Genomic DNA, 10,181 nt, shown 5'->3' on the forward strand with positions numbered 1-10,181 from the left:
AAAAAGTGCTCCATAGATTTGGAGGAAGCAAAATACCTGGGTTATGTCATTGGTCAGGGCAATGAAACTGAAGTAATTCAAAAATGGTCCCAATCTATAAATTAAAAAAAAAAAACAGGTCAGAGCATTCCTGAGGATTCAAGCTATTATAGACATTTCATTGCCAACTTTGCTTCTATTGCAGCCTCTTTGATGGACCTCACCAAAAGGTCAAGGAAAGGATCAGTGATAGTTAAATGGAGCCTAAGGCAGAAAGAACATTTCAGTCTTTGAAGCAAGCTCTTTGTGTGCGACCAGTGTTGGTGACTCCTGACTTTGCAAAAGAATTTGTAGTACAGACTGATGCTCCTGATGTGGGAGTGAGCACAGCGCCAACCCATTATCAGAGGGAGAAGAGCATCCTGTGGTGTATCTGAGTCGGAAAAACCTAACGTACATGGGAGGAACTATGCAATTGTAGAAAAAGAATGCCTATCACGTTGGGTACTGGAAGACCTCAAGTATTACCTTTTAAGATGTTTAAGCTGGTTACTGATCATGCACCCCTCAAGTGAATGTATGAAAAAAAAAAAAAACGGAAAAAAATAGCAGGGTGACCTGGTAGTTCTTGGCACTTCAGTCCTTCAAGTTTATGGTCTAACAACTGGTAAACTTCAGAGTAATGTAGATACCCTTTCATGGATCCATTGCCTCTCATTGAAAGTTTCCCCACCGTAGTTACATGAGTAGGGCGGGGTATTCTTATCCAGGCCAGGTGTTGTTTCTACTGGTCTTCAATTTCACCTACAGCTGTTAGCAGAGAGTAACATTGCTGAAAACTTGTGTTTTTGGAGTTGGCTGGGTTTGACGTCCAACAGATAGAGAGGTCCATAAAAATGTTTAGTTAGTGCCTGACTGGCTGTGATTAAACCTAAACCCAAACCTTGATACACTATATAAATATATAACAACATAACCCCTACCCTCATGCATTATATCACTATATATCCCATATGGCCATCACAGTGGCTTAGTGGTTAGAACCTGAAGCTCTGGGGTTCTTGGCTCGAATCCCTTCCAAGGCTTGCCTGGGTTTCCTCTGGGGTAGTCTAGTCCCCCCCCATACACCAAAGACATGCTGGTAGGTTCCTTTGCTCCTGTCTAAATTAGCCAAAGTATGAGAATGTATGCATGTTAGATAGGCACCTTTGATTGTAAGCTCCTTAAGGACAGGGACTGATGTGATATACTAGGGATGCAAATGGTCTCACAAAAGCTCCCGATACCGAAACTGATACTTTGCGGTTCCTGATAGTTTGTGATTCCTTTTCCGAATCGCACTGCTCCTGTGTGTATGTGTAAAAAAAGGGAAAAGCACCATCTAGTGGGCAGTTTATTAAAAATGTTAGAACTCACAGTAACAGATCTAGCCCAATGCAAAATATTCATAGGTGTCCCGGTCCCGCCGATGATAACAAATCACGGCCTCTGGAGGTGCTCACAGGGCTGGAGGAGATGTAGAGGCGGTCTGCCCTCCCCCAAGATGACTTTACTTCCTCACTAAACACACAAGGGACCCGGATCTTCTCCTCCAGCCCTTTGAGCACCTCCGGTGGCCGTGATTTGCTATCATCCATGAGACCGGGACAACTACGAAGAGATTTTGCATTTGGCCAGATATGTACTGTGCGTTCTAAGTTTTTTAACAAACTGCCCACTAGATGACGCTTTTCCTTTTCTTTACACACACAGGAGCGGTGGGGGAAATCGTAAGCAATTCGGACCAGAATCGCACCACATTCCTGTTCAAATGGCATGCAATTCTTTGCATTGAGATTTGCGGCAATTTTTTTTTTTTTTTTGTATTGACGCAAATCGCACCACAAAGTATCGGTACTCTGTATTGGGGAATACTTGACCGAAGGTATCGATACTCGTAAATTAATTCCCCAACCCTAATACGTTATATAACTAGATAACCCTGTTACCCAAACCCTTTTACCCCATACCCTAGAGTTGTTTAAACCTGTTCCTCCATGCTTAGCATTTTCTCTGCTCTATATGTTCCCATAGACAGGCAATGACTGTGAGATCTTTAGCTCCTTTAGCCTACGTTCACGCTGACTGCGAGAATGAAATGAGCAATGAACTCGCCCCATTTCATTCCAGCATGTCAGTCCCGACTTCAGGGGCGATTTCAGAGACATCTGTGCGGCTTCCTGCACAGATGTCTATGGAAATCGCACCCAAAGTTGCCAAAAGTAGTACAGAAACTACTTTTGGGAATCGGTGTGGCGCCGCAAATGCGGAATCGCACCGATTCGGATGGTGCCATTGCCGGCAATTGTCGCTTATTTGGCATCCAATATGAACCAGGGCTAAAGCGAAGTTCCAGCTGGACCCATGTTTTTAAAAAGTCAGCAGCTACAAAAAGTGTATCTTCTGACTTTTAATAAACACACCCTGACCTGTCCCACAGTCCAGCGATGTGGCCGCCCGAAGCCTCTGTTCTCTCCCCCATCTGTCCACGGCGCCGGCATTGGAAGTGTGGGCATTGGAAGTGTGGGCACCCAGCTGTGACAACCGGGGTGCACACTGCGCACCCGCGAGTCACACTGCGCTACCCAAATTTGCGGGCAATCATCTGGGACCTGTGACAAGTCCCAGAAGATTGCAGGGAGGGAGGGGGAGAGGAGGAGTCACCTAGGCGGCGCGGGCAGAAGTGGGATCTGGGCACCTGTCAAAAACTAGGTACCACCCCCCCAAAAAATGTGGCATGCCAGGGGGTCAGTATACCTTAAAGCGGAAGTTCCACTATTGGGTGGAACTCCGCTTTAACAAGAATGGTTTGAGGACAACTCCAACTCTTCAACCACTAGACGTGTGCACTGCCGACAAATGTGTTCGTTTTCGTTTCATTAAATTTTTTTTTTCGTTTTTCAGGTCATTCGTTATGATTGAAATTCGAAAATCTGAAAAATTCAAAAACTTCGGAAATTTGAAATTCAAAAATTCGGAAATTTTAAAATCCGAAATTCGAAAATCCAGAAATTTGAAAATCCAAAATAATAACTATCTAATAATAACTAACTATTAAATTATAGATATTGGAATTTCCTTTCAAATTTGGCTGTAACGAATACGAATTTATCCGAAGTTATGACTTATCCGAAATAACAAATGCCACATCTAAACGAATGGAACATAATGAATTAATAATAATAATAATAATAAAAAGTGTTTTTATATTATTATTATTATTTATTATTATTAAATTCATTACGTTCCATTCGTTTAGATGTGGCATTCATTTTTTCGGATAATTCGGATAAATTCGTATTTGTTACGTTCACTAACAGCCAAATTTGAAAGGAAATTGCAATACCTATAATTTAATAGTTATTATTATTAGTTAGTTATTATTTCGGATTTTCGTTCTTTTGAATTTTCGGTTTTTTATTCTTATTTTCGGATTTTTGAATTTCCAAATTTTCTCATTTTTTGAATTTCCGAATTTTCGAATTTCTGAATTTTTCCAAATTTCCAAAATTTTGAATTTTGCATTTCCGAATTTCCGAATTTTAGTTTTCGGAAAAATTTGTTAAACGGGTTTTCGTTAATTCGAATATTTCCAAATTAACGCATTTGTCGTTAAAAATTCGGAACAAATTGCACATGTCTATCAACCACTGAGTGAGCCTTGCAGATGATTTGTTGGGTCACATGACTGTACATATTCCTGCAACAATGGTTTAGAAAACAAGGCTGTATGTCCAACCAGCATTTTATGTCTATGAATAGCTTTAGTGTACACTCTCTCTGGGCTTGGTCAAACTGAACCAAGTTCAATTGTCCCCCCTCCCCACTCCCCGCGAAACTGCATTCACACTGGGCTATAATAAGCAAGTGGAAAGGGAAAAACACGGGAGCCTTTTAAGGTGCCACAGTAAAGTTACTACATTTTCTACAGATTAAATTCAAACTTATTTTATTTGTAACAGTTTAAAATTGATAAATCTTTGTCATATCAATATATAATTCATACAACGATGCAGTCACTTCAGCTCTACGTGTTTTGCCCCAATGAGCTTCTTCAGGAGGCCAAAGAGTGCTGCATGAAATTGATCAATTTCTTCTGAAGAAGCTCATTGATCTGACAAAGAATTTTATGAATTTTAGTCTGTTACAAATACAATATGCTTGAATTTTATCTATAGGAAATGTAGTAACTTTACTGTGGCACCTTAAAAGTCCAGTGTTTTCCCTTTTATAATTGGGATATGGTGCTTTTTTCAGCCCTTCACTGCCCTAAACCTCTGCAAGTGTTCCCAGGGCCACTTAGATCGGCACATCTGCCAACCATGGTAATGCCTGCTTCTGTGCCCAGTGATCTATGGAGAGTTCTGGGCTCAGCTACTGGACCACAAATGAACCGTGCTTGGGACCACCTCTTCCATGTGGTTCCGGGGACAGTACACGTAACCATCCCTCGGCCAGTTTGGAGCACTAACACTCCATAAACAAACCAGAAGAGGGTGAACCGTGTTCAGACATGTTTAAAACTTTTAGTGTGGATGCACCCTTAGTCTTAATCCTGACCAGTACTCCAGCAATTTTGTCACACAGGATAGTTTTTGGGAATGGTCAACCATCTTTTTGTAGATGAAAGCTGGTTGAAAGAGTTTGAAATTGCCTTAGAACCGCCATTTTTATGGCCATCATAATTCTGATTCTGAGTTGCAATTCTGCTCCCTAACCACATTTTTTTTGTATTTACAGAAAAATGATTGGTTATGCCTGAACTGCCAAACTCAAAGGCTATTAGAGGGAAGCTTAGGAGATGTTCCACCTGCTCTCTTACCACCATCCAAGCAAGGTTCACCACGGCACCAGCCAGGAGTAACCCCCACAGCATCTCCCAAGCATCTTCCAGGAGCAATATCGACAGGTTCACCAAGGCACCAGCCAGCACCAAGCCAGACTGCATCCCCCCTTCACCAGAAAACCGGACCGACTGCATCTCCCCAACATCAAGTAAGCATGGCAAGCCAGCAGAAGCCTGTCACAGGACATCTTCCGGAATCAATACAGGACAAGCGAGTTTCTCAACTCAGCCAACTCAAGGGTTCAGAACACATTAAAACCCAGCCCAGGACTGAAGAGAAAAAAGCCCCTGAGGACACTTTGCAACACAGAACTCCTGCAGATTCACAAAAGGTGTCAAAGCAGACGGTGCCAAAGAGTAAAAGTGTAAGCAGCAAAAAAGAAGCCATTTCCAGGAATGGGAAGTCATCATCTGAAATTCAAAAAGTCAAAGATCAAGAGGTGAGATTGAGTTCCAGTAATTTAAAACCTATGTTGCCATCTTGTCATTTGTTGCATATCTAAACCCAGGAAGAAAAATGTAACATACTAGTCCTTAGATGTAGTGGCTGCTGGACTACCCCCTTCTCAGTGCCGGGACAAGGTCATCTAGGGCAGTGGTTCTCAACCTCGGTCCTCAAGTACCCCCAACAGGCCATGTTTTGGGAATTTCTCTTACATATAATAGCTGTCCAAAATACCAAGCCATTGACTCTGATTTAAAGCACCTGTGCAAGATGAAGGAAAACCTGAAAACATGGCCTGTTGGGGGTACTTGAGGACTGAGGTTGAGAACCACTGATCTAGGGCAAACATGCCAAAGGATATATAAGCATTATGTGTCAGCAAAATTCCCCCCACAAAAACAGTAAGCACTAATCTGCATGCACTAATTCAACCCTGCTGAAATACCCTATCCCAAAAAATTCACCCCTCCTGGCACAAATCCTCTACCCCTAAATTTTCTCTTCCTTGTACATTTTCTACCCTTACTTCAAATCCCTCCCTCCCAACACAAATTCCTCTCAAACCCCCCCTCCTAGCACAAATCCCCCCCCCCCCCAAATGCCCCCTCCTAGAACAATACTTACCCCCTGCTGAACCCCAAATACCCACTTTCAACACAAACACACTAAGCACTAATTTGCATGCATGCTTACCTTCTAGGCATAAATTCCCCCTCCTCCCAGTACAAATCCGCCTCCCTGCTAAAGTCCCCCCCCCAAAAAATAATTGATCCCCCAGCACAAATCCACTACCCCTAAAATGTATCTTCCTTGTACACATCTTCTAACCCTACTTCATATCCCTCCCTCCCAACACAAATTCCTCCCAACCCCCCCCCTATAAAAATCCCCCCCCCCCATGTCCCCTCCTAAAACAATACTTACCTTCTGCTGAACCTCAAATACCCCCTTCCAATTCAAAAACACTAAGCACTATTCTGCATGCTTGCCCCCTGCTAAACCCCTCAAAAAAATCACCCCCTAGCACAAAATCCTCTACCCCCAAAATTTATCTTCCTTGTACACATCTACTCCACTTCAGATCCCTCCCTCCCCGCACAAATTCCTCCCACACACCCCCCTAGCACAAATCTTCCCCCCTTCCCAAATTCCCCCTCCTAGAACAATACTTACCTCCTGCTGAACCCCAAATCCCCCCTTCCAACACAAACACACTAAACACTAATCTGCATGCTTACCCCCTAAGTATAAATTTCCCATCCTCCCAGTGCAAATCCGCACCCCTGCTGAAAATCCCCCCCCCCCCAAAAAAAATTCACCCCTCCTAGCACCAATTCCTCCCAAACCCCCCCCTCCTAGCACAACCCCCTCCCCCCAAATGTCCCCTCCTAGAACAATACTGTTCCCCCTTCCAGCACAAATCCCCTCCCCCAGTCTCCTTGTGGCGCCTCCTACCCTCACATGATACCATAGTGCCCAGGGCAGCCAGCCCTCCTGCCCACCCCTTGTCCCGGCCTCGCCCCTTCTCTTCTTCTACATACCACAGGATGAGGGGCTCTGTAGTCCATAAAGATAGCTTGTAATAATGCAACTGACAAGAATGCAGCACAGCAGGTTGTATTCACCCAGAGTTGGGCTTTAATAATCAAATGTATGTTAGGTGTATCATTTGAATCAGTATTTATTATTCAACCCTTTTAATGGCCTGACACCCCAATACCCTCTATTACTGGTTTTACATACATGCTTTATTAGCAGTGTCTTATTTTTGTCATATCTTCCAAAGATTTGGTATTATTAAGGCCTCATGCACACGGACGTTTTTACAGCTGCTTTTTTGAGCTTTTTTTTCCAGCTTAAAAAGGCTTGTCTATGTTAGTCTATGGCTTCATGCCCACCTAGGCGTTTTTGAGCTGCAAATGGCATAGGCGTTTTTAAGCTGTAAAAAAAACCCAGGACCAGTGGGTTCTGAGAGACGTTTTTCAGCTGTAAAAACGTTCTAACGCTGATAAACGCTCAAACGCTCAAAAACGTCATTCACCAACGTTTTTTGACGTTTTTTGGTCCATTGAAGAAAAAAAAAATTTGGAAAAAAAAAAAAAACGCTAAAAAACGCTAATGCGGAAAAACGCTAAAAAACGCTATTGCAAAAACGTTAAAAAAAGCTGAAAAAAGCAAAAAAAAAAATCACTGCAAAGATACTGGCGTTTTCATAACGTTATTTTAACAGCCTGTGTGCATGAGGCCTTAAGCTTATTCTGCGAAAAAAGGTAAAAAAAAAAGTAATCATTTTGGATAGTGCTGAAACAGCCAGATCCTAAATCAGCTTCTTACTAAAACTGGAGCACTCGGAATATGGTGCAGCTCTGCATGGTAGCCAATCAGCTTTCAACTTCAGCTTGTTCAATTAAGCTCTGGCAATAAAACCTGGAAGCTGATTGGCTCCCATGCAGAGCTGCACCAGATTTTGCACTCTCCAGGTTTAGTAAATCAGCCCCAGTGTGTCACCGGGGAAGGGGAAATCTACATGTTCATAAGGGAGCTCATAAGTTTAAATGAATCAAAGACACCCACAGCACAAAACTATACTATTATTAAGGAAAGTGATAGCACTGCTGCAAACTACAGATGATATAAGTGAAAATAATGATGTTGCCAATAACAATATGCAATGCAAACGTATGTGCTAAATAAGTCCAATGAAAAAAAAAATCAAAAATTTTTTTTTTATATTTTGTTTATATTTTTGTTTATATTTTTAAAATATTTTTATATATTTTTTTAAAATTTTTTTTTATTCATGGAACTTATTTAGCACATACATTTGCATTGCATATTCTTATTGGCAACATCATTATTTTCACCTATATCATCTGTAATTTGCAGCAGCGCTGCTAATTATATTACCTATTGTTGTTTTGTGAGAACATCTAGGTGATAGCAGCAGCTTTATCGTACCTGCACATCTTTTGTGTCACATTATTGTGTATATGTTATACTCATCATTCACATACCACTAGGTGGCAGCGCACAACTATCACATATACAAATCTACCGGTATAATGTGCTTCTCAACCCAACCAAAAGACCACTTTAGTGGATGTTGTCCTTTTGGGGTGATTAACTATACTGCATTTTAGGGCGTGACAGCCCACTTTTATTAAATAGAACAGAACAGTTCACACAGAAATCAGTTGCCCATGCAAGGGTTTCTACCATCAGCATGAAAAACCACCTGTAAGTACCAAGCCTCCTGGCTTCTTTATCAGCAGCACCGCTTCCCTCCTTACCAGTCCCTCTGACTGTGTTGCCCAGTTCTCCTGGCTCACTTGGCTCACTTGGCTCACTTAGCCTTTAGTTGCAGTGCCCTACTGCACAGCCCCACTACTGGCCTCTGGATAGGGTTTCTCCTGACACCCCTGATAGGAGCCAACCTGACTCCTGGGACGAGACCTCCTGTCTCCTAGCTACCGGCTGAGTCAATTCTGACCCCTGGTTGAGGCCTACTGTCTCTGGACTCCTGGCTGGAGCTCCTCTGACCCCTGGGTGAGACCTCTTGTCTCCAATATGGGAGCTGTCTCCAAACTGGGAGCCCTGAGCTATCCTCAGGCTGGAGTATATAACCACCCCGCACAGCTGTGTACTCACATAGGCTGCAGGTACTCAGTTAAATCCAGACACAGGATTGAAGGTTCCATCCCACCCAAGAAACCCTTCAAGCTCCAGGCCCCAATCCAGAACTACAAAATCTAGCGATTAACCAAAACCACAGCTTTCTCTGATCAGAAACAATGGTCTGGAACTTTATGCAAATCCTGTGTCATTTTCTCCTACATTTTCACAGTGGCAGGGCTTAGCACTGTCACAATGTATACAAACCATATGGAGAAAGGAGAGATCATACTGTATGTAGCAAATGGAAAACGAATTACATCCTTTAAAACAGGGGTCTCCAAACTTTCTAAACAAAGGGTCAGTTTACTGTAAAACTGTAGGAGGGCCTGACTGTGGCCAGTGGGAGTAGAAAATGTCCTGGCGTCAGTGGGAGTAAACAATTCCCCATGATTGGTATTAGGGGGAGTAATAGTGCCCCATCATTGGTATCATTGGGAGGAATAGTGCTCCATCATTGGTATCAATGAGAGAAATAGTGCCCCATCCTTGGTATCAATGGGATTAATAGTACCCCATCGGTGGTATCAATGGGAAGTATAGTGCACCATTATTAGTATCATTGGGAGGAATATTGCCACAATCAATGGTGTCAGTGCTAGAAATAGTGCCCCATCGTTGGTATCAATGAGATTAATAATGCCCCATCTTTGGCATCAATGGGGGGTATAGTGCACCATTATTGGTATCATTGGGAGGAATAGTGACTCATCATTGGTATCAGTGGTAGTAATAGTGCCCCATTATTGGTGTCAGTAGGAGGAATAGTGCCCCATCATTGGTATCAATGGGAGGAATAGTTGCTGACAGTGAGGGGAATAGTGCCCCAAGGGCCAGGTATAAGCAAGCAAAGGGTCGCAGTTTGGAGACCACTGCTTTAAAACATCTAATGTCATATAAAATATGATCTATATCTTGGGTCAATATTTTATATAATTTATGATTTTTAAAGAATGCAGTAAAGCAGTATTGTTTGTTACATTTAGATCCTCCTTTTCCATAACTATATAGATATATATCTATATCTATATAGATATATAGATATAGATATAGATATATATATATATATATATATATATATATATATATATATATATATATATATATATATATATATATATATATATATATAAAAGCAGGTAAAATAAATATTGAACATGCCACCATTTTTCTAGGTTAATATGTTTCTAAAGATATTAA

General features: G+C 41.9%; 1 protein-coding gene across 1 annotated transcript in view; it reads left to right on the plus strand.

Annotated features, from left to right (window-relative positions):
• The window catches only part of BSN (bassoon presynaptic cytomatrix protein), a 192,308-nt gene that overhangs the window by 137,004 nt on the left and 45,123 nt on the right, over positions 1-10,181 (plus strand). The window contains exon 4 of the mRNA XM_073591704.1: positions 4,759-5,304. Within this exon, the coding sequence (XP_073447805.1) occupies positions 4,759-5,304 (546 nt within the window). The remainder of the gene's footprint in view (positions 1-4,758; positions 5,305-10,181) is intronic.

This window comes from Aquarana catesbeiana, linkage group LG07, assembly GCF_042186555.1.
Source record: "Aquarana catesbeiana isolate 2022-GZ linkage group LG07, ASM4218655v1, whole genome shotgun sequence".
NCBI lineage: Eukaryota > Metazoa > Chordata > Amphibia > Anura > Ranidae > Aquarana > Aquarana catesbeiana.